At 45.8% G+C, this 25,714-nt stretch overlaps 1 protein-coding gene and 1 long non-coding RNA gene across 4 annotated transcripts in view; one reads left to right on the top strand and one right to left on the bottom strand.

Moving 5' to 3' along the window:
- The window catches only part of LOC147636347 (calmodulin-interacting protein 111-like), an 82,508-nt gene that overhangs the window by 37,021 nt on the left and 19,773 nt on the right, over nt 1-25,714 (top strand). For 2 of the 3 annotated variants that reach the window (XM_086801780.1, XM_086801781.1), the window contains exons 2-3: nt 4,523-4,684; nt 4,783-5,735. In XM_086801780.1, the coding sequence (XP_086657906.1) occupies nt 4,523-4,684; nt 4,783-5,735 (1,115 nt within the window). Of the gene's footprint in view, nt 1-4,508; nt 4,685-4,782; nt 5,736-25,714 lie in introns of all 3 variants that reach the window. The other variant, XM_086801784.1, reaches the window with a different exon arrangement.
- LOC147636348 (uncharacterized) lies at nt 16,004-18,928 on the bottom strand. The gene is made up of 2 exons (XR_015266519.1): nt 17,344-18,928; nt 16,004-16,783 (listed from the first exon to the last, which is right to left on the bottom strand). It is a non-coding gene; the product is annotated as an uncharacterized LOC147636348 (long non-coding RNA).

The following is a 25,714-nucleotide window of genomic DNA, read 5'->3' as shown; positions in this document are numbered from 1 at the left end:
TCGACTTGGCAGGGCCATGCAGAAGTTCACCACGCATGCAAAGAGTTAAGTCTCGAGCAAGATGTGGGCGGGCGGCAAGGACTCACCCTAGCCTACAAAAACGGCTGACTACATCCACCTCCCCCTATATAACGATGGTGGGCGACCCCCTCGCTCATAGTAGGAAGTGTCGGTGGAGGTAGCCTTCATGGAAAATTGCGTACAACCCTCATCTCCATAGCAATTAGACAAGCCTTGATCTATCAAATACTCAATATAGGGATGAGGAGCTCTAGCCTTGAAGGGACATTGAATCTTGACTACATAAAACCACCACTTGAAGCAATTAGGCAAGCCCTACTCTGTGCTTGATGATAGGAAGGAGGAGCTCCGTCCCCGAAGGGAAATCAAAGAGCAGCTTTACCCTAGAAGGGACTTTGAATCTTGACTTAAATACAACCACCACCCCAAGCAATTAGGCAAGCCTTGCTCTGTGCTGCTCGATGATGTAGGAAGGAGGAGAGGTTGTTCAACCTCGATTGCAATGCCTCACACACCTCGTCAAAGGGGAGGCATGGGTAGTGCTACCGCGTAACTTTCATGATATAGCTTGCCTTGCAAAACACGACCAAGTAACTTTCATCATTAGACATGTGCCACATGTAGCCTAGAATCTCTCTCCCCTCTCTTGCCAATTGTCCTTGTCTCTTTGTCCCTCAACCTAGATCTCTCATCTTGCCACATGGTACACCTTCTCCTTATATCTATATAGAAGATATAGATATATAGGTATAGAAGATATGGTTATGCTTGACAGTGCCGGTTAGGTGCGTGTGCATGTATGGTGTGATTGCATGAGTGATGTATGTGTGAAAATTGGATATGTGAACATACCTCGACAATTCGGCATCTTTTGCTTGTGGTAGTCGGTGCACCTCGCACATAGGCACGGTTGATTCCTTTCCCATGAAATTCCAACAGAACATAGATAGTGAGAGCCCATCCAATTTTAGCCACTGTAGTGGATAGCTTTTGTGCTCATGATGATGGAGGTTGAAAGGCCTTAGTGAGGACCATAGTCGAGCTAATTGATATAATGCGTAGGTTGTTGAGAGTGGTGGCTTGGATCGTGCTTCTGAGGGAGTGACAATGTTGAAATTGAGGAGGTGTTGCTGCATAGAACGATGGCTCTGGGCTTTCTAAAGGCATGCAAAGGCTGTTGAGTTTCAAGCAAAGGATTGAGAGGGATCCATCCGGGGTGGTGTCGAGTGTGAGCTCAAACGACTGTGGTTGTGGCAAGGGGTTAAGTTGTGTGAATGGGAGGGTGGTTGCTTTCCTTTTTCTTCTTCTTTGCAAGCCGCTTTCTGCACTCATTCAAATAGTGGCTGGCTTTTTGCAATAGTGACATTTATCCCTTTTCTTGGGCTTGCCTGCATCATTTTTAGCCTTTTGTGAAGCCTATCCCAAATCAGCCTTTGGCTGAAAATTACTTTTGGCTTTTCCCTTGTTCTTGCCATGGGCAACAAAAGCCCCATCACTACTATGCATGACGGAAGATTTGTTCTTCCGATTCTACCCTAGTAGTAACAAGCCAACCAACTCTTCAAACAAGATTGGTTCCGAGTTTCCTCGCATAGATAGACTGAGTGATGTGTGGTAAGTTTTTAGCAGTGATGATAGTGTCGTGGAAACCAATTTCTTTTCAGAAACGACCTCATCAATATTGAGCAACTGCTCCCAAAGTTCCTGGATCTTCGTAAGATGATCAGCCATACTATCACCATCATTCATGTCCAAGTTCTCAAGTTCTTTCTTGAGATATGCAACCCTGGCCTCATTCTTTGCTTGATACATGGTTTCAAGTACATCCCAAGCTCGCCCCATGAGGTCTTGCAAGACCGGATATATGGTTTACTGACAAAGCAATCAAAGCCATCGCTTGGGCATCACGAGTATCCCATGTGTGAGGGAGGAGTAGGTATTGCAGCTTGTTGAGCACCACGGCCAGGTGTGTTAGGTGCTATGTCAACAGGGCGTACTCTTCACCTAACACGTAACCCCATAATCCTTTGGCCACAAGAAGGTTTCTGACCATGAAACTCCAGAGGGAGTAGTTATTGCCATCCAATTTGTCCTCTTGGGACAAAACTCCGAATATATCGGTTGTATTCCCAGCCATAATGCTGAAATCTCTTTACCTAGAGGTATGCAAACATGTGCAACCAATATGCTGTAAAAAGCACGTGGAGGCAAAACCCCAACGCACCAGAGTGCAATGCAAGGCAACCACAAGGTCTTGTGTAAATGTTTTGCCCCAAATACAAGGCTGCAAATAAAGTTTGTAGTGTCCTGAGTCCCTGACAACACAATCACTGCATAAACTCGCACAATCACTGCATAAATTTGCAAACAAGGCTTGCAATGCGAAAAGCCCCACATTTGTGGGCACCAATGGGCTGTTTTATGTATCAATTGCACATAAATCACAAAAGCTGAGGTTGTCGGTGTGGTTGGAGGCAGGGTTGGCGACAGAGCAAGGGGACAGAATGGCCCAAGTACTGCAGCGTCGACGGACGGACGGACGGAACTGTAGGCGTGTGGGTGTCGCTGGACGGAACTCCAGGCGCAGCTTAAAGCGGCGGCGATGGCCTGCATGACAGGGACAGAGAGAACTAGGCTTTGATACCACTGTTGGCACAGATCAGGGTTAGGGTTTCAGACAGACACACACGCAGAGAATTAGCAACAGCAAGCAAGTACACAGGGGATGGTGATTGATGCTCACACAATGGATTTGCATTGAAATGTGTGGAGCTGTAGAGTCAACTCCATAATATCAAAATACAATAAAAGTGGTTGTGTCCTTTCACACTAGATATCCAAGGGGAAAAGAAAGGTGTCCTTGGTTAGCCCATGTTCACATGTGGCACTACTCATAGCATATATGCCAATATCCACAAGTAGTAGTGGAGAGGAATGCGAGCAAGCAACATAGTGGAGGCTAATTTGCAGCAAGAGAGCTTTTCCAAATGAAGAGAGAGGGCTCCAATTTATAGATTTGGGGCTCTCGTGAACTAGAATGGCAAGTAAAAGTTATAATGACAAGTGTAGAGCTGAGGTGATAAGTGTGGGGCCACTTGTCTCACTTTGATCCACTGTCTTGCCACATGTCCCTATTTAAGAGATGGATGTGAACGGAATTTCCATTAGGGGTTGTCTAAAAATAGTAAACCCTCCTAGATTTTAGGAGTGTGATCCTTTGTATTCTAGGATAATTTCCCATTCCCAAAGCTTGTACTTCCAAATAGATAGACATCCTAGAGTTCACTATAGCCCTTTCATTTATGCCTGGAAATGTCCAGGGTGGTGACATCCTCCCCAACTTCTTAAAAGTTGTCTGCAACTTTTAAGTTTCAAGCCATATATCCAAGATATAATCACGATCTGTGAAGTAGGCAAGGCGAGACAGTCTCATAAATCCAATATAGTTGAAAGAATCCATGTCCCAAATAAATTGACGAGACTAAATAAGTTATGGATAGCTGGCGACTTTAAGTTTCAAGCCATATATCCAAGATATAATCATGACCTATCAAGTGGGCGAGGTGAGACAGTCTCATAAGTCCAATATAGTTGAAAGAATCCATGTCCCAAATAAATTGACGAGACTAAATAAGTTATGGATAGCTGGTGTATGTTGTATAGGCAGCCTGACGCAGCTTTCGGGTAACTGTGTGGCCATCTGCTGGCTGTTAGGCTGGAATGGTTTTCCGATAAATGGGCAGTTTGGCTGTGCCCATGGCTGAAAAATCTGACGGAGACGTATGGTGTGTTGAAGACTTGAAGATCCATGTCCGGGGTTGTGGAAAGCAATGCGTGCTCGTTGGCAAAGAATGAGGAGATGAGTAGCCCGTGGATCGAAAGACAATTCCTAATAATTGGTTAGTTTTATTGTGTGCACATTAGATCTGAGGATAGTGACAATATGCATCCACAAAGATTGTATCCAGATTTGGAAAAAAAACAGAAAACCCAAACGGGAAGAAGGGAGAGGTGGACTAGCCCGTTTTTGGTGCCCAATATAGTTTCTACACATGGAGAACACACCTATGCATGCACGGTGAAATTATCTTTGCCTATCATGTTTGCATCTTTGTTTTTAATGAAGTGAATTTTCAAGACCTTGCAGGTTAAGCCTGGTACATTTTCTATATTCTTGCCTAGTTGCATAATAACTCTTTTCACATGGCTTAGAACACCTTTTTGTGTTTTTTATTACGTTCTCGGGTTTTCATGATGTTTTTGGCATTCCTAATCTCTAGGTTGTAGAAATCTTTGTCATCTTGCCTAAACATTTGCAAACGCGAGTTGGCAAAGGTAATATACTTGCATGGCGTTTTTACCTGTTTATGTTTTCATTAACTCTATGGGTTCATACGGTTTCATGAAGTGTGTTTCCATTTTGACGTTTTGAAAACTATGCATTTTTGTGAGCTTTATAAGGACTTACATGTAAGGATAATGACTAGTTGCTGTGTTGCAGGTTTCTGTGTGCCTCAAATGCTCTTATGACCTTCTTGAGACTTCACAAGTGGAAAATCTGGAAAAACGCTGCAGTAGGCACTTTGGTTTTGCAATCAAGGACCATTTAAAGGATGAGCCTGGAAGTTATTGCGTGATTGCATCTGCATGGCCTTGCCGCAAAGTAACAAGATTTTATATGCTTCAAGTTTGTTAAGAGTTGCTGTTTTTGTTGAATTTTCACATATAAACAACCCTGACCCTGTGCATGTGCTGTTTCAGCTTAAGGATGGGGTCAGGGTATCAAAACAACTAGCTCTTGCCCTAGGCTGCTCGCAGTCCGCAACACAGGTTTGTCTGAGTCCAATAACTTGTCCCGAGCTGGACCATCTTAGAGGGTTGAAGCATAATAGCACAGCAGCCATGGAAGTGAATATGCACGAGTGCCAGGAGCTTGTTCTTAGATGGTGCCCAATTGAAGTGGATGATGATCTTGCTGATGCATTCGGATCTCTCCTCACAGTCAAAAATAGGCCTGATCATCAGCATTTGATTCCAAAGGCTATTGAGGAATCATCTTTTTCATCTGTGGATAAGCAGTTGAAGACTCAGACAGATTTTGTAAAGAGGGGAGTAGAAAATTTGAGCTCTTCAAAAAATGGACATGCTGCTGATTGTGACCCAAAACCACCTCAAAAGCAGGAAGCAGGTGAAAGACAGTGGCAGTCCAAAGAGCAGGTTACTTTGTCCATTATCTTGGGAGATGAGAATAGTAGGGCCTCCAAATTGCTTGAAAGATTTGCTGGTCGACTGCTTCATGGCCGGTATCTGTTTAAGGGAAATATTGTTGGTATCCCGGTATGTGGGCAATCTTGTATTTTTCAAGTTGTTGATGCCAAAAGCTCTTTAGGGGCCGGAGTTGCAACCTTGGATCATGGAAGAATCTCTGATATAGATGACAGAAAACCTGGTCTAGCATGGACTCAAGTGCCCAACACGTTCCTTATAGGAAACAAGACACAGATTAAACTTGTTGCACCTGCGGTGCAGGTTGCTACACAAATTCACATGGATGCTGATGCAACGCATGAGAAAAGTGGTGGGGTATCTGCAGAGCATATTAGGATGCCTTTAGAGAAGCTGGAGTACTCTGCATTAGGGGGTCTTTCTGAGCAGATCGCAACATTGAAAGAAATCATTAAGTTTTCTCTTCTACAACCTGAGCGTTTGATGAGGTACGTACGCATTTCAAGAAATATCAAGTATCTTTTTACCTCCAGGTTGCTTGTCATGGATTGTGTGAGCTATTGGCTAGCAGCTTTTGCAGAGTGTTTCTCTGGACAGAGACTGGCCAAGGGTGATCTACAGTTGTGTATGGGCTGAGATATTTTAAGTAACATTTTGTACTTCTAATTCTGTCTTAACCATTTTCATTGTACATAATACAGTATAGTAGTTATAGGGCTACTTGTGCGTGCTTGTGCTCAGCTCATTGGCAGAGAGAGAGGCATAGAGCATGAGGCCAGGTAGGGTTCATGGGGACCTTCTCCATCCTGGATCACATCTTCACACACATGAGCCTCATCTTCACACTCATGAGCCTCATTGAGTAGGCCAAGGCTGATGGCCGACGCCTTTAATATGGTGCATGTGATCACCTACTACAGCGCCTATAGATACTTGGGGTTCCATCAGACATGATTTGGGGCATTATTGCGTTATATGAGTCAGCGTTTGGGAGGGTGAGATGCCCTCGTGGACTCTCAGAGGAGATATGTAGTACTATTGGGCTGAAATAGGGCTACCCACTATCCCCTACCCTCTTCATGTTAGCAATCATCTCTTGTCTGGACACTATGTCAGGGCCTCTGTTGTGGGTGTGTCCGCCGGTATTTGGTGTCTTCCCATTTTTCCTCACTCTCCATATTTTTTTTTCCATTTATCTGAAGCTGTGTATGGGCTGTCGGCTGCTCCCAGTTGCTGCCCACTGTGTTTGCTTGCTGCCCGACTGCTCTGTTGATACCCGACCACTCTTACAATGCTGGTCGACTGGATTTATTCTGGCCGACTGATCTATTTGCGGGTCGTGAGCAGTCAGGCTGCTGTTGGCCTGTTTTTGGGCTGGCCGACCAGCGGCCAAGGGCCATATAAAATGGCCCCTTGCCTACACACTCCATCATGTATTATTCCGGGATTTTAATGGTGTATATAGCAGAGTTACACAAGCTTCTCTCTCTCTTTCATCTGTGTATTGCTCTCTACAGTAGTTGTCTTCGTTTCCGCTGTGCATTCTGACATGGTATCAGAGCCCCAGGTGGCTTGAAGCTTGGAGACAGTGGGACGTTGAGGGTTTGCTGATTGAGGTGCTGATTGGAGACTGTTTGGGCTGTACGGGACTTGGAGATCGGGTAGAAGGCGGACATCACCGTTGGACAGCCACCTTGCATTCTATTTGCAGTCTCTTCTTCTTCTTTTTTCCCACCCACCCTCCCTTCACAAGACCTTGTGAACCCTTGAGATGGCAGATTTGCTTGAGATGGCTGAGAAGCACGTGAAGATCCCGACACTCCCCACGTTCCCGGTGGACCGACAGTTGGACGGGAACAACTACGGCATATGGAAGGTAATGATGGAATCTGTTTTGGAGTTCTATGACTTGGCTGATTTCATTGTTGTTGGGGTTCCACGGCCAGAGTCGGAAGATGGGGAGTTACCCTCTATTCGGAAGGAACGGGAGGCACAAGTTATGGGATCATGTTAATACCCGAGTCCGTTCTCTCATCTTCCTCAATTGCACACCACAGGTGATCAATCACATAAAGCATATGACGTTGGCCAGAGGGATTTGGCAGCATTTGGCTTCTCTCTACAACAGGGTATCACCCATGAAGAGGATCTCCTTGGAAGTTCAGATGCGGATGATGAATCCTGCAAAGTCGTCGACGACGATGCGGGAGCACATCAACAAGCTGCAGGCTCTTCAGCAGGAGGTTCTCCAGGCCGGGAAAGAGATATCGTTAGAGGATATGGCCATAACGTTGTTGTCACACTTGCCCTCTCAGTACTCAGCATTGTACTCCTCTTTGATCACCAGTGGCAGGCTTAGCACCATCACATGGGAGGACCTTGTGCCCATGGTCTTGGACCAGAAAGAGCGATTCATGAACCCTCCACAGGGCGGAGGTTCTGAGGCCTTGACTGGCCAACGGTCGAAAGGCCGTAACAACAACAACAAGGGCAAAGGGAAGTCTTCATCGGAGAAGTCTTCTGAGAAGAAGCCCGACTCAGACCGAGAGAAACTGAAGGCCGAGAGAACCTGTAATGATTGTGGCGAGAAAGGCCACTATTGGAGGAAGTGTCCCAAGCGGACTAGGAAGAGTGCTGATTCTTCAGCTTCAGCTTCCGCTGCAAAGACTCCAACCTTTGTGCACTTGGAGATGTTGGACACCGATGGTTCATATTCTTTGAGCGAGGAGGCAGTTGGCTTCATCGCCCCCAAGGATACTCGGGAATGGATTCTTGATAGTGGTCTCCAAGCACATGACTCCTTCCCGTGACTTCTTTCAGGATCTGAAACGGCAGTCAGGTTGCATTTTCATTGGCGACAATTCCACCATACCGATTCACAGTGAGGGTCGGATGGAGATCATTCCCGATGGCAGAGGGGGGAAGCATTCCTCTCGTGTTCTTTACGTCCCCGTACTTGGTTTTCAGCTGTTGTCAGTGCATGAGGTGTGGCTTCCGGGTGAAGTTTGAGGAGCATTTTGTTGCTCTACGAGACTGTGAGATTGGCCAGGTTGTTTGGGAAGGTGGAGTGGAGAATGGTATATATAAACTCCTAGCACTCTTCTCTTTGACAAGTTCTCAGATTGGTGATTTATGACACTTTCGGTTTGGCCACTTAAATGTGAATGCGCTGCGGCGAGCTTTCCGGGACCAGATGGTGGTTGGCTTGCCAGATGTTGGCCCGCAGGCAGGGACGCTGTAGTTCTTGCATTCGTGGTAAGGAGCACATGGAATCTTTTCCGAAGCAGGCTTCTAGGTGGGCTTTGAAACCTTTGGAGTTGGTAGACACTGACTTGTGTGGACCTATGCAGACAGCATGCTTGGGAGGTTCTTTGTACTTTATGCTGCTTGTTGATGATTGTCGTAGATTCACATGGGTTTATTTTCTTTCACAAAAGTACCAAGATTTTGCTCGGTTCAAGGAGTGGCATGTGATGGTGGAGAAAGAGTCTGGCTTGCAGATAAAGACTCTTAGGGCTGACAAAGGAGGAGAATTTTCTTCCAATGCATTTGTGCGGAACATGGCATCAAGCGGGAGCTGGCCAATATAGGTTCGCCTTCTGAGAATGGAGTAGTTGAGCGTATGAACAGGACTGGTGGAGATGGCGAGGACGATGCTGGCGCATCGTGATCTTCCTCGTCCACTTTGGGGAGAGGTTGTTGCTACGGCTGTCCATATCCTCAACCGTTCTCCGACGACTTCAGTACCAAACATGACTCCCTTTGAGGCGTATGTTGGCAGGAAACCAGATGTCTCCCATTTCCGTGTATTTGGGAGTGATGCATATGTTCACATTTCAAAGAAGCAGAGGGGGAAGCTCGACTCAAAGTCCCAAAAGCTTGTCTTTGTGGGATATAACTCTCTTTCCAAGGGATACAGGTTGTATGATCCAGAGAGGAACGAGGTCGTTGTCAGTAGGGATGTGGTTTTTGATGAGCATGTTCTGGTTTCCACTGTTGATGAGCTGCCACTTCTTGGAGACCCAAATGATTCTGATGATGATTCCCAGTCGATTGTTCCAGTTGGAACCCCTCAGTCAGTTGAGGAGGTTGAGCCCGCAGTTGGAGATGAGCCCCCGCAGCAGCAAGAGGCTCCGCGTTCTGTTGGAGTACCCAGGTGGTTGGTAGACACCCTTCGGGAGTCAGGTGTTACGGAGCCCTCCGAATGGACCACAGAGGACGGACCTTGAAGATCGCATAGAGTTCGTGACAAACGTCATTCAATGGAGCTTCTACAGGTAAACTATGCTCTGATGTCTCGTATCATGCGGGGCAAAGAGCCCACTTCCGTCAAGGAAGCCCTTGCATAGGATTGGAGGAAAGCCATGCAGGTGGAACTAGATGCTATAGAGAAGAATAACACTTGGGAGTTGGTTCCAAGGCTGTTGAAACAGTTTGTCATTGGTGTCAAGTGGGTCTTTAAGACGGAGTATACGTCAGATGGGTCGGTGGAGAAACACAAAGCCAGACTTATGGCTAAGGGTTATGCTCAGCGGCTTGGCATCGAGTATGAGGATACCTTTGCACCGATAGCTAGGATGACCACGATTCGGACTGTTCTTGCCCTTGCTTCTTCTCAGCGGTGGCCCGTATTTCAGATGGATGTTAAATCTGCGTTCCTTAATGGTGAGCTGCAAGAGGAGGTGTATGTTGAGCAGCCTCTAGGCTTTGAGGTTCTAGGATCAAAGGGGATGCTTTACAGGTTGCGGAAGGCCTTGTATGGTCTTAAACATGCTCCGAGGGCTTGGAATTAGAAGATTGATTCCTTCTTTCTACGGACTAGATTTCAAAGATCAGTTGCAGATCCTAACCTATATCTCTTTCGGGAACGTGGCATGGTCACATTGATCATCCTTTATGTGGATAACCTCATTCTTACCGGCGGTCATATGGAGCACATTGCAGTGACAAAGGGTGCCTTGTCAATGGAGTTTGAGATGACCGATTTAGGCTTACTCCACTTCTTCTTGGGATTGGAGATCTGGCAGACCTAGAGGGGGTTCTTTGTCTCTCAGGAGCGGTATGTCCATGAGTTGCTTGAGGCCTTTGGGATGGAGAACTGCAAGCCTATCACGTCACCCATGGACCCGAACACGAAACTTACAGTTAATGATTCTTGTGAGCTAGTTGATGCCTCTCTGTACCAGAAGCTGGTTGGTTCATTGATTTGGTTGCTGAACACTAGATTGGACTTGAGCTTTCTTGAGGGGCTGTTGATTTGCTTTATGCAGATGCCGTTGAAGTCTCATTGGGACGCAAGATTGCGGATCTTGCAGTATATGCAGGGTACGAAGGATCTTGGACTCTTCTACATCACTGGAGGTGAAACGCAGGAACGAGTTCGACTCCAAGGTTGGAGTGACTTAGATTGGGAGGATCCAGATACGAGGAGATCTACATCAGGCTACAGTTTTACCCTTGGCTCAGGAGCTGTTTCATGGAGCAGCAAGAGGCAGCCAACTATTACCCTGTCGCGTACAGAGGCAGAGTACTGGGCTGCTTGTGGTGCTGCTTGCGAGGTTGGGTGGCTGTGGAGGTTGCTTGGCGAGATTGGGTTTCCACAAAAGGAGCCCACGGTCATCCAGTGCGATAACCAAAGCTGTATCGCTATTGCTCGGAACCATAGTTTCCAGAAACGGCGTTTCTGGACCACCGAAACGTGGAAACGTTTCGGAAACGTTTCCAGAAACGGAAATGGCGTTTCCAAGTTCTATTTTTTCCAGGGTTTAGAAACCCGCGTGCTCTCTTCGCCGGCATTTTGCGCCTTCTTTCCGCCGCCTGTTTGGAGCTGCTCTAGCCATCTACCTTGCCCTCTACTCCTCTACCTCCACATCAGCCCTCTACCACGCCCTCTACCTCTCTACTTGGGGCCTCCACCTTTGCCATCTAAGCTCTACCAAGCAAGAAGGAGCGGTTGGTGTTTTGTCATTGCAACCTCCAGCTCCTTGAGAGGAATGCCCGACATCCGGAGCCTTCGCAGGTGAATGTGGATAAGATCGACATCATGAGGGAGAGGTTCATCCCAGAGATCCCACGGAATGAGCGTGATATGTACACCTTGCTTTATGAGGAGCTGACAGTGCCGAGCCACAACACCCGCTGCACCACCCATTCTCAGAGGCAGAGGGGGGGATCCATCGCTTCCACTTCAGCAGAGGCAGAGGACCACGATCCTACCATTTCTTCATCTGAGCCTGATCTCATGAGTCGGAGGATGACTCCTCCATGGATGATCTTGATGAGTGATTTTTGGAGCACTTAGCTCTAGGATTTTGTCATGCCAGCAGAGCTGCTGCCAGCCTGCCAGCCACATGGATATTTTTTGATCATGTTTTGTATTTACTATAGTCTATACATATGGATTATGGATTATGGATGATGGATGATGGATGATGGATCTTGTTTTGTATTGACTCTTTTGAGGCTTGAGCCTACAGTTGTCATTTCTGAATTTTGATCTATCATTTGAGTCTTTGACATTGAACTTAAGCAAAGATGTATTTTTCAAGCTTTTGTAATGTTTTTATTAATTATATATGTATGTATTAAACCCTAAAACCGAAACTCCGTTTCCCCGTTTCTTCCCGAAGGCCGAAACTCCGAAACTCCGTTTCCCGCCGTGCTCCGCACCCCCGTTTCCGAAACTCGTGGAAACTATGCTCGGAACCTGATCTTCCATGCCCGGACCAAGCACACAGAGATACAATATCACTTTGTTCGTGAGAAGGTCTTGGCTGGTGACACCCTGTTTGACTTTTTGCATTTTCTTGCTTTTTGACCAAGAATGGTGCTTTTTCTTAATCAAACCTTATGGACCCTACTCTAGCTCACTGGGATTGGTTTCACATCTAGGAGCTGAGAGGGGGTGTTAGCAGTCATCTCCTGTCTGTACACTATGTTAGGGCCTCTGTTGTTGGTGTGCCCGCCTGTATTTGGTGTCTTCCCATTTTTCTCACTCTTTGTATTTTTTTTCCCATTTATCTGGAGCTGTGTATGGGCTGTCGGCTGCCCCCAGTTGCTGGCTGACTGTGTTTGCTTGCTGCCGGACTGCTCTGTTGATACCCGACCACTCTTACAGTGCTGGTTGACTGGATTTATTCTAGCCGACTGACCTATTTGCTGGTTGTGAGCAGTTAAGCTACTGTTGGCAGCAGCCAGGGGCCATATAAAATGGCCCCTTACCCACACACTCCATCATGTATTATTCCGGGATTTTATTGGTGTATATAGCAGAGTTACACAAGCTTCTCTCTCTCTTTCATATGTGTATTGCTCTCTACAGTAGTTGTCTTCATTTCCGCTGTGCATTCTGACACTTCGGGCTATACATTGACGAGCTCTCGGACTTTATTGACAAAGCGGGTAGGTGAAGGGGCATCCCTAGCAGGCATACTTGTGTCTATTCTTTATATGCTGACTAATTACCAAAAAAGGTCTACTCTTCAAGGCAAACTTCCTCCTCTGATCTGCAGTAAACTCACCTGGGATAGTGCCGTCAATCAGAAATGTCAATAATTGGTCATACCAAGAATCCGACATAGCAGGCTGAACTTCAAATAATGGAGAATCTGGTAAATCATCATTCACTCCCACTGGTTCTTCACCTGTTTCTACCCTACTCAGGTAATCAGCAATGGCATGGTCTTTTCCTGGAGTATGAACAATCACAAAATCAAACTCCTGTAATAACAACATCCACCTAGCCAACCTTCCTGTTAGCATTGGCTTCTTGATTAGGTGACCATAAAACTCCATAGGGAGTAATTTGACCCATCTAATTTATCCTCTTTGGAAAGAATACCAAAGAAATCATTTGCAGAATTGTTGGCCATACCTGATTGATGTTGAATTTAAGAAGGAAAGATGTGATAGGAAATATTGAATTGAAATTAATAGAAGATGTGAAGCAATCTGTAAACTATTGAAACTTTAGCGAGCATTATATTTGTCAGTGCTTGGTGTATTATGAGATTAGGGGGAGATTCCATTGCCTATTCAGAGAGGGGTTGGGGCCATTATCTCGGGTTATGTTGTATCCAAAGCATAGCCTCGGAATCTTCTTGTTGGAGATTCTATGACACAGAGAGTTACTATTCAGAGATCCTCGACCTCGGCACCTTTCTCAGTCTACCATTACCAGTTTTTTCCATCCACAGGAGGCTGACACTCAAACAGACGAGGCCACCATAGTAGCAACAAGGGGCTCACCATCTTGCCAAGTGGATGAATTTTTGCTGCACCACAAGTAAAGAAACGAGATGGAGCAGCAAGAGAAGCGTGTATAGACTAAACAAACTAGATAAGCCTAAGACGCAAGAGCTTGAAAAGGCTAACCTCAAAAGCACCAACAAGACTAGCGGTAGTACAGGACAAGGATCTCTAACTAGATTTATCAGACTAGTGTACAAGAATGGCGAGATTCTATAGCCAACAAACTGGTAGAGGTACGAGATCTAGATCAAAACAAGAACTGGAGCATAAAATCAAGATTGGTTGCTTCTCATTACCTCAAAGTGTTGGGAGATTGTAGCAAGTTCATGAGACTGCAATAGAACCAGATAGATGGAGAAGATTGCTATGTTGAATTGGCAAGCGTACAGGAGTCAAGTGTGCTTCACCAACAGAGCAAGAACTTGCAAGACCACCTTTTGACCCGAACTCTCCATCTTTGATGTGATCATTGACGTGACGCTGTGCTGGGAACACGTGATGGATTGAACCATTTGCCAATCCACTCATTGTGTTAACAACCATTGACCTTGCTAATGACGCAATGAAGCATTGAATGCAGGGAGCAAAGGTGGAGTAAGGTCTATAAGCAGACAGAGGCAAGAAGACACTCAATAGTAGGCATTGGAACATGACTAATCGGAGTGGGTCAGGGTGAGGTGACATCGCCAAGAGATTGGGTGCTGAAGAACCTGCGAGCACCACACATAATAGACGCCTAGAGAGGTTGGATTGGAGGCATAGTCACATGGGTCGGGGGATGGGAATGGGGACGGGGAAGGGGAAGAGTTTGGGGATGGGGAACGCTTGGAGGTAGGGAACGGGGACGGGGACGGGGGGTGGGACGGTACACAAAAAATACATCAATATATCCATCAAATGTTAAGTATTTATATTACATTTAAGTACTTTGGAAAGAAAGCACACAAAATGACACAATTCATGATTCATATTACAAAAATAGTGTACTGCTAACTGTGTACACAAAACACAATACAACTGTCGAGACTCACGGCTGAAGCATAGTGCCATAGTCTGCTGTCTCCAGAATGCAGATACTAGAAAATAAACCATGTCTACATAAATATAGCTTGGGTAGAGGGCCCTAAAGGCTGAGCTGCACTTGTGACATCCAAGGTTGAAGCCTACGGCGTTGCGCTAATCAATCAGAATCCATACTGAAGGAAACACTAGCCTCATTGTCATGAGCATCAGTCTCTGTGACCTCAACCTGCTCATTCTCCTTCTCTTATTGCTGCTCCCACTCCACAAAAGGATCAGCTTTTGCAATCACCCCCTTGCCCAACATATGCAAGTTGGCACTTACAAAAACCAAATCACGGGCTTTTTCTACGCCAAGGCAGTTTCTCTTCTTTGATGCAATGTGACTATGGGAGCTCCAGAGTTGCTCCAAACAAGAGGAGCTCACAGCTTGGCTGAGAATGCGAATAGCCAATTGCTGTAACTCTGGTCCATTTGATCCAAAATCCTCCCACCACACAAAGCTGCCCCAACCCGAGTCCGATCCTCCTGTGCATCGGGGCAACCATACATGCCACGAAAAGATCTATACTCTGCAAGTGAGTCTCTTATTTTGTGCCTTGCACTAGGCTCTGGCACCAATTTCTCTAAGATAATCCGCCAACCACTATTCACCTCTCGATCATTTTCTTGACCCTTGCCTTGAAACTCGGGGTCCAAAATGTATGCTGCTGCATGCAAAGGAGAATGATATGCATTCCATCTTTTGACACAAAGATCCTGAACCATCTCATACTTGCTCTTGAGAGTGTCCTCCTCATCCTCGTCATCATGATCAAATTGCTCTTGCACTTTAATGAGCTCTTTCAATTGCTCAATCATCTTGTCCATGGCCTCATACACTTTCCCAATGCATGGCTTCATGCCATCCACAAGCCTCAACGAATATATTATGGGCTACACCATTGCATCAATGCGACGCACATGCTCCCAAAACTCAAGATCTTCAGCATCATCTTTGCATTTCCACCCTCCAGTAGTAGAGGCTAACGAAGATGTAGTGAACTCATCACTAATGAAAACCTGCCTCAATGCGGCACTACATGTACTTGTTGGGGTAAAGGCATTATGTCCACCCTTGTAGTGTGTACAAGCCCATAAGTTATAGTACATAGTACACTTAGTACTTTTAATGTACTAAGTGCACTATGTGTACTAGTGCAAATATACATGTGTGATAGGGGAGTCACACACTCACACCTTGAGTTGACTTATCCCCACATATGTCTCTCTCTCTCTCTCCCTTCTTCTCTGTGTGTAAGTCTCCCACATGAAACCCTAACTCACTCCATCAGTACTCAGCTGGCCCAACATCAGAAAGTTATACGCAAACTGTTGGAAATCATGGATCTAGGACTAGGCTAGCCTAAGGAGGCTCAAACATAATGCTAAACATGATTATAAACAAATGACAAAAGCAATACAAAGCAACACAAGATGCACTTACTTGACCAAGAGATTGTGTACTTGAGAATGAATTGTTGTGTTACATTACATTGAAATGACCCTTTATATAGGTCCAAGTACCATATGGGCTTTGCCTTTGCATGTGGGATAACTCCTAGCCTTCACCACATTTATCCACATCCCTTTGACCTTGTCTATGATATGACATAGATCACTTTTTCTAACACCCTTCCTTGATCATGGCATATCATAATGCCCTTCCTTGCTTCTAACATTACATGAAAGAAAAAGCTTAACTCATAAGGAGTATAGCTCTACAGTACATAAAAGAAATTAGCATCGCTCATAGGGAGCATAGCTTCTACATTGCAAAAAGAAAATGACATGACATGAAAAACATTCCTCTCCCATACCCCATCATCATCATAGCATCATCATCATCATATCCATGGGCATCATCATCATCTGTCATCATTTGTTGGTCATGGAGACCCAACTCCCCATCAATCCCCCCTTGAGGGCTACATGGCCTACTCAGAGATATTGTGGGCATCAAACAACACATAACCTACATCATCGGTGGTTAGAGGTGTCCATACATAAACATTTGGGTAAGAGAGGGCATAAATCATTCGTCATTATGACATGTGAGCCATGACATAATAATCAACATAGACAGCATCTTGTTCATCTTCATTGACATCTTCGTCTTTGTCTCCATCCATTTTTGCGTCTTCATCTGCATCTTTATTTTTGCATAGCATCTTCTTCGTCCTGACATTGCTCATAGACTGTGCGTGCATTCCCATCCTTGAGGCAACTTCATAATGCATAGAATTTTCCAAAAAAGAGGTAAAAGAACATCCTTCCTTAAGTGCCATAGGAACAACCTCTTAAAGGTTTTTTTTTAAAAAAAAAACCTTAGTCTCAAAAAATAATAAAGAGAGTCTTTTATTTCAAATGCAAACGGCCAGATTTTATTCCACCGGCGGCTACTGCGCTGATTTCGGATCTGTCCACGCTGCGCTCTCTGATCTGGTCAACTGCATCGAGAAGCCCTTCTCTTCAAGCACTCCCTCTGTTTGTCCTCACTAGGAGCTGTGCAACCCAGTCGCCGTCGTCAGCAGTCACAGCAAGTCCTCACGTCTGCTGGCGGCTCTCCTCTCTCACACCTGCGGCTGCTGCCACCTTCTCTGCGCCTGCTGCAGATCACCCCCGAGGCGTCCTCCTGGCACAAGGCAGCTGCTATCTGCTGAAGCTTCTCCTTCTCTTTTGTGTTTTCCACTCTATTTGCTCATGCACGCTCGTTGACTACTTCCACTCGTAGGCGCTGATGCGCCCTCTCTCTCTCTTCGCCAAGCTGAGCTGAGCTGCTATTACCTCAACCAATGGACTGTTGCTCCTCTTGTTCTCGGTGAAGCTTTGCTTCTCTTATGCGGTGGATGAGGGTCACTATCTTTCTGATCTTCTGCCACCTCAAAGATCTCCACTATACGTGGCTGCCATTTTGAGCTGCTCTGAAATTCTCTCTGGAGATCTAGTGCAAACCTAATGAGAAAGCTATAGTGTAACCCTAATAACACATGGTGGAGAGACCTAATCTTGAATAGAGAAAAATGCTCTCTACTAATGCAAGAGGAAAACAATGGAAACCCTAAATGAAGACTAATGCAATCTTGTTAAGTAACGCTTCACTTATGGGCATCACTTCACAAGAGAAATAACCCTAATGCAAAGCTCTAAAACTAAGTAAGGTCTTAATCACCTCGTAATCCTAGACCCACCATTAATCTAAACACTAACCTAAGCTCTGACACCATGTTGGAAATCATGGATCTAGGACTAGGCTAGCCTAAGGAGGCTCAAACATAATGCTAAACATGATTATAAACAAATGACAAAAGCAATACAAAGCAACACAAGATGCACTTACTTGACCAAGAGATTGTGTACTTGAGAATGAATTGTTGTGTTACATTACATTGAAATGACCCTTTATATAGGTCCAAGTACCATATGGGCTTTGCCTTTGCATGTGGGATAACTCCTAGCCTTCACCACATTTATCCACATCCCTTTGACCTTGTCTATGATATGACATAGATCACTTTTTCTAACACAAACCGTGTCTCCGAGTACTTCAAGAGCTGTGATTTCTTATGAAACTCATGTAGTAAGAATTGATGATTCAACCCAAAAGTGACAATGTGACTTGACCTCTCAATGATGGGCGCAATCCAAGGCAACTTCCCTATATCCTTCAGCAAATTATTGAGGCAATGTGCCATGCAAAATGACACTGTCACATGTGGATACATCCCTTCAACAATGGCACCTGCTGCTCTGTTGGCGGCCTCGCCATCCACAACAAATCCCATAACAAGGTCACTACCAACAAACTCTATTGCCTCTCTCCACTCTAATGCAAGCACATCAGCACTCTTCCCAGTCCTTAATGCATCATGCGATGAAATGAAATACATCTCTCCTCGAGAATAGGCCACTACCCCATGGATAGACCTCTTTCGTGTATCGCTCCATCCATCAGCGAACGATGAGAGACACTTCACTCTTTTTCCACATATGCTTTGTGTTCTCTGCAGCTTGCTCTACAGCACGCCTCTCTTTCTCAAGAAGAGTGGAACGCAAGGTCTTTGAGGATGGGGGAGTGTAAGATGGACCATACTCTTCAATCTTCCTCACCATAACCTTGAAGTACTTAGATTTGGCAGCATTCAAGGCAATATGATCATGAAAAAAGAAGTGAGCCACTGCCGTATCAACATCCTCCTTCTTCTCGGGATTCTATTTCTGATCAAGGGTGCTCTGTCAACGTGCAGGAACTGTGGATGGCATACTAAAGGACGCATGTGGTGTCACCATTTGGCCACCCGAATGGTTCACTCTTGCTTTCACACTATGTACATATTGGATTGGTGTCCATGGCTTATGGAATGAGCCTATGCATGTGATTGACACGTGTCATGTTGTATAGTTGGATATGATATTCCGCTGGGACTTGATGTTATCATGCCCGGAATATCTGGAGGACTTGGCTTTCCGCTGGGACTTGTGCCTTTGTGTACATGCCCGGAAACGCCTGGAGGACTTGGCTTTTCGCTGCGACTTGTGCCTTTGTGTACATGCCCGGAAACGCCTGGAGGATTGGCTTTCCACTGGGTCTGGTATTGCATATACTTGCCTGGAAACGCCTGGTCTTATATGGTTTCATGAACGGAAATTGCTCATGCCAATGCTGCATTGCATAGTATCTTTATGTGCTTGCCTGCAAATGAAATTGCATGCTGTTTTCATGCCTGCATGACCTATGTGTAGTTCCGGGCTAGGGACGCCCGCCCGTGAACCGTGCGTGTGAAACTGTCTGCTGACATGGTTGTGTGGCATGTGAACAGGTGGTAAGTATTACCCAATCTAGGCTCAAATAGCCCTTAGGACTTAGCCAATAATTATAAGTGAGTGCGTTCCCATTTCATTAAAGTTTGGGCGCCCAAAAGTCACTTATAAATTATGACCGCTTCCAAGTTCACACTCACTGAAGTCCCGAGGCGGACAAGACTCAATGTCCAGGACCTGATCCTCCCTTTTACTCATAAATGGGCATCTCCCCATGTCCCTTCACCTGATTGGACCCCAATTCACTTACTTATTAAGAGAAATTCGTGTTTTCTCTTCATGAGGATTTTTGGAGGCTGAAAACTTTGTTTTTCCACCATTTCTCTCCATTTCCAAGCTCTCCATAGCCATACCCAACTTACTAGGGTGTTTTCCAAGCTTCCAAGAGTGTTTCCAAGTGCTAATCACTCTCCTACTCACTCCCAATGACTGAAATTCAGCAAAACAGCTCTCATTTTTGCTGTAATTTCTGGTCTTTTTGCTGAAAACCCTAATTTCAGCCTTCCTTTCTCAAGTTGAACCATAGGGGAAGCTTTTCCAGGGTTCCCCTTTATCCTCTTGAAGACTTTTGTCGCGAAGAATTGCGGCAAATCGAAGATATCAACACTTCTAAAGCTTCTAAAGCTTCCAACGTGAAGGCTTCCGCTTGCAACAACTTCTATGAAGACTGGTAACGCTAATTGGACAATGTGTTGTCATTACTTACTCAGTATTTCAGTGCCCATATTCTCTACCATTGGCTCTATGTTCTACCAAGCAAGGTAGCAACATCTTCAAGAGCACATAGGACAAGAGAAAAACTACACAGGGCGGCTAAACAAGGAGTCCTGCCCTTCTACTGAGTAAGTAATGACAACACATTGTCCAATTAGCGTTACCAGTCTTCATAGAAGTTGTTGCAAGCGGAAGCCTTCGCGTTGGAAGCTTTAGAAGTGTTGATATCTTCGATTTGCCGCAATCCTTTGCGACAAAAGTCTTCAAGAGGATGAAGGGAACCCTGGGAAAGCTTCCCCTATGGTTCAACTTGAGAAAGGAAGGCTGAAATTAGGGTTTTCAGCAAAAAGACCAGAAATTACAGCAAAAATGAGAGCTGTTTTGCTGAATTTCAGTCATTGGGAGTGAGTAGGAGAGTGATTAGTACTTGGAAACACTCTTGGAAGCTTGGAAAACACCCTAGTAAGTTGGGTATGGCTATGGAGAGCTTGGAAATGGAGAGAAATGGTGGAAAAACAGAGTTTTCAGCCTCCAAAAATCCTCATGAAGAGAAAACACGAATTTCTCTTAATAAGTAAGTGAATTGGGGTCCAATCAGGTGAAGGGACATGGGGAGATGCCCATTTATGAGTAAAAGGGAGGATCAGGTCCTGGACATTGAGTCTTGTCCGCCTCGGGACTTCAGTGAGTGTGAACTTGGAAGCGGTCATAATTTATAAGTGACTTTTGGGTGCCCAAACTTTAATGAAATGGGAACGCACTCACTTATAATTATTGGCTAAGTCCTAAGGGCTATTTGAGCCTAGATTGGGTAATACTTACCACCTGTTCACATGCCACACAACCATGTCAGCAGACAGTTTCACACGCACGGTTCACGGGCGGGCGTCCCTAGCCCGGAACTACACATAGGTCATGCAGGCATGAAAACAGCATGCAATTTCATTTGCAGGCAAGCACATAAAGATGCTATGGAATGCAGCATTGGCATGAGCAATTTCCGTTCATGAAACCATATAAGACCAGGCGTTTCCAGGCAAGTATATGCAATACCAGACCCAGTGGAAAGCCAATCCTCCAGGCGTTTCCGGGCATGTACACAAAGGCACAAGTCCCAGCGGAAAGCCAAGTCGTCCAGGCGTTTCCGGGCATGTACACAAAGGCACAAGTCCTAGCGGAAAGCCAAGTCCTCCAGATATTCCGGGCATGATAACATCAAGTCCCAGCAGAATATCATATCCAACTATACAGCATGACACGTGTCAATCACATGCATAGGCTCATTCCATAAGCCATGGACACCAATCCAATATGTACATTGTGTGAAAGCAAGAGTGAACCATTCGGGTGGCCAAATGGTGACATGTGGTGTGGATGATGTATGGCTAGCTGATGCTGATGCAGAAGCTCTAGAGGCTCTACTACATGCCTCTGATACAGGTGGCTTGATAAATGCTGCGGGGTCAACTGCCACAAGACGTGCCGCCCTCCTTGCTCTAAAGAGAGACGCTTGTGTTGTAGCCCGCTCTAAGAGCTCCACTCTCTTCTCTTGGCTTACATTTGGGCAAAACTGCACCTCATGCCCAGACTCATGGAGAAGGTGAGCTCTCACGTTGTTTGCCCCACTTGTTCGTGTGTATGGGCATAACTTGTAGCGCCATTGACGTGAACCTCCCCCGCTTCCTGAACTCTGGGCATTCACATCTTCCCACCAAGAGCAATTTGAACCCTTGCTCCCAACACGGGCTGCTAGTGCTCGCGAGGAAGAGGCCATTGTGATTTAACTTTGAGCTTTGAAGGCTGGCCACTGATGGCACTGGGGCCTGGGGGCTAGGGAGCTTAGATGGAGACTGGACTCTGGAGTAGTGGGCTGTGGCAAGAACTTGTGCTACAGCTGCTTGTGCAGTCACTGCACACTACATAGCAAAGATGGAGGAGAGGTGAGAGCAAGTGTGCACAGGTGACAACAGAGACGGAGGAACCTGGAAAGCGCACAACAGCACAGACCCGGACGGAGGAGAGCAGAGATGGGAGAGCAAGTGCACAGGTGACAGGCACAGTAGCGACGGAGGAGAGCAGAGATCGCTGGACGCTCGCACGACTCGGCCTTTTTTCTTAACAAAAAAAAACATAAAATGAGGCGATCCCGACACCTGTTCGTTTTTTTCCCTTCCCGTCCCCAACCAGCCGTCCCACATGTTTAAGGCACCCCTTGATAGGGGACGGGCATCCCCTGGTGAGGGATGGAACATGGGACGTCCCCCTTACAGAGGGACGCTTCCCCGTGTGAAAGGGAGGCCGGGACGGCGTTCCCCCGTCCCCAAGGCCTGGGACGAGCGTCCCCTGTGACTATGATTGGAGGTTCTCACAAAGATATGTAGTAGATGATGAGCATGGACGACCAGGTGGGCTCGACAGAGAGGTAGTTGAGACTGCTAAACAGGATGTTGAAGAGGAGGTCGTGAGTAGAACGTGGGTGACAAGGGTGCGCCGAAGAGCCCAAAAAAAAGTAATAGTAAAAACCTCCCAACGGGCTGAAAATTGGCAGTTGCTGGGTAACCCCCAAGAGTGGGTGGCTCTTCGTGTGGCTCAGCCTAGCTGGTCGAGTTGGGTGTTGCTATCACATTCACAAGCTCTGCCCGAGTGGGGAGGAGCCACTGGCCTAGTGCTGCCCGGGGATGGCGGTGCAATCAGGAGGCGGGCGGTTGCAAGGTGCATAGGCGCAAAAGCTTAGAGAGGGGGACGGGAAGCGTGTGGGGGCCTTGTGCATCGTGGTGCACAAGCGCTCTTGGTGGCACATGCGAGGGCGACAAGCTCTGATACCAAATGTTGACATTTGATTGGGCCATGTCGGGAGAAGATAGAGATGCTAGAAGGCATATAAAGCTACACATATAATTAGCCAAGAGAGACTACACTTGTGCAAGTACATATATTACATTATAATATTGGTCCTTTTATATAGAGACTCCCCTTTACAAGGTGTGTGCATATGTTGCCACCACACATGCCACATGTCACAAGATGTGATGCCGTGTCCCTAAGAGGTGTCACTTTTACACATCATTGCTTACATAAGATCCTTCTAAGGAGCTGTTCCCACACATAAATGAATCTACACACTATTGTTCACACACAAGAACTGCTTTATTTAAAGCCTAGTTCACACACTTATACAAAACTCCTTTTACATTGAATTTTCCCAATACAATGGTCATTCACTAGCTAAGGATGGTGGGTTGGAGGCTTTATCAAAGCCTAGTTCACACACTTATACAAAACTCCTTTTACATTGAATTTTCCCAATACAATGGTCATTCACTAGCTAAGGATGGTGGGTTGGAGGGATGCCCTTTGGGTCGCCGACAGTCTGCAATTTTGTGGTGGAAAGACCACCTAACGCATCGACTCTTCTCACTGGGAACTAGCTCAGCATAAGCTGTTGTTCCTCTACCATATGATTGTGGGAACAAGACAAAAAAAACAAAACCTTCTCAGGTCCTTGAAGAAAATAAACCATCCTTCAATCCTCCCATGGAATTGGATCCTTCTTTGGATTGGGTTCACCCGTCGAAGCTTGGGTTTGGTTCTGTGGAGCCTTCTTAGACTTAAACTTTTGTTTACGCCTGGAAGCATGCTGAGAGGTTTCTGAGAGACGTTCTTTTGAGTCTGGTTGGCCATCGTCTTCTCATAAATCCTAGCATATACCGGATGGCATCCTCCAGTGTCTTGCTATGATTGTTCTTTACTTGGAGCTTGTGCTCCCTTGCCAACCCATGGATAAAAAATCTACACAATGTTGTGGCATCCATGTGTGCTGCTCAGGACTGCAACTCTGTGAATTTACGTGTTAAAAGACAAACACCATAAAGTGTCCATGAAGCTCGAATGATGTATGTCAATGTAGAGCACACCAAAGGATCATGTGATTAAGAATGCATCATGGGAAAATCAAGGAATCTCAAGGGAACCTAGGTGACATACCCCCCATCTCTGCCGGTCCCTTTAGATGTATAGGAAAGTGCTAATGGGTGTGGAACCTCCATCTTGGAAGTTGTAAATATTAAGTATCCATGAGAAAGATATGGAGATGATAATGGTGAAAACAAAGGGAAAGAAAAACAGAAAGTGCAGTGACATCCCTGTATATCATGTCCAAGTCCATAAACTTGGCCACAATATCAAATTCATCTCGAAACAATATCTCAAACTCCCAAGTACGGGAGACAACCATCTAATCTTCTGGGCTTCTGGGAATGGGTGAAACTCGAATTGTAAAAGCTGCATCTCTTCTTGGAACTCTGCCTGGAGTTGTGCCATCTTCTCCCTGAAGTAAGTTTTCTCCACGCTTTTTACCACCTCGTGCTGCACCTCCATGTGTTCCCCTGACCCTTGAAGACCATCTTCCTCATGGTCGGAAACCTCATCAAAGAAGTGGAGTTGTGCCGCCATGGTAAAAGGGAGCAGAAATAAAGGTCTGCTGCTGCAAGATATCTATGTGATTGATTCTGAAATTCAGAGAAGCAGGGTGGCGCAACCACCCGCTCCTCTATTGCTTTATGCAACATGTGCCATCTCGGCTACCACGATTCGTTCCTACCCAATGGTCCTCGTGAAATTCAGAAAAGCTGGGGAAAAAACATACATTTCACATGAGAAACTGGAGAAAAACATGCAAGACAAGGTGACCCACCTGTACGCCACACAAGAGAGATGAAGAGCTAGCAGCTGAGAATCCTCGCAATGGGCTGCTTTCAATCGATTTCGTCATGGGCTGAGTACGAGGGACCTAAGGCCTCCCCTTTTATGGCCAAAAGAAAACACCTAACTGCGTTTTCCCTAAAAAGTTCTAGGTGTTTTTTAACTCTGCGCTAAAAACTGACCCCCTTGCTTGTGTTTTATAAAAACAGCCCTTTTTTTAATAGCAAAAATAGCACAGCTTTTTTGTTTAAAAAAACGCTTCCCTATTATAGATGGCTTATAGCGTACTTTTCTGAAAATAGCCGCCATCCACTCTGCTCTCTCTCTCTCTCTCTCTCTCTCTCCCGGAGAGTGGTATACCATCTACTCGGAGCTGATGTGGCTCTCATGTTTCTATGTTCTTAGTATTCCATGATGAGTTTCCATGGACAGTTTTGAGATATGCCATGGACATTATTGTATCACTTTGGTCTCATAGGCCCATTGGGTCTTTAGTAGATGCTTTAATATATCTTTCTTTCTTTCTTTCTTTCTCTTCATGAGTATCACTGATGATGGATTTATAGAGAGGCCTAGATACATGGAGGGCTTTTTACCACACGGCTCCCGAGTAGCTATTGGTCAGCTTAGAGTCTCATCACATCGACTGGAGATCGAGACTGGCAGAGCAGCACGGATCCCCCCTGAGAGGAGAGGGTATGCAGATTGTGCAGAGAGGAGGTGGAGAGTGAGGAGCATTATGTATGCAGATGCAGAGCATATACAGCCATCTGAGAGAGATCCCATTTTATTCAGAGAGCCACATTCCCTACGCGAGCTCTTTGAGGCAGCAGACCTGGGAGATTCATTCTAGACATACAGCGTCACAGAGAGACATCATTACAGGCTGAACCTGTGCGTCACCTGTCTGCTGGTCCTGTAC

The sequence above is a fragment of the Cibotium barometz genome, chromosome 8 (assembly GCF_041138505.1).
Source record: "Cibotium barometz isolate CiBa-2024 chromosome 8, ASM4113850v1, whole genome shotgun sequence".
Classification (NCBI taxonomy): domain Eukaryota; kingdom Viridiplantae; phylum Streptophyta; class Polypodiopsida; order Cyatheales; family Cibotiaceae; genus Cibotium; species Cibotium barometz.
The sequence above is the reverse complement of the archived record's forward strand: the minus strand, read 5'-3'. Positions and strand labels throughout refer to the sequence as shown.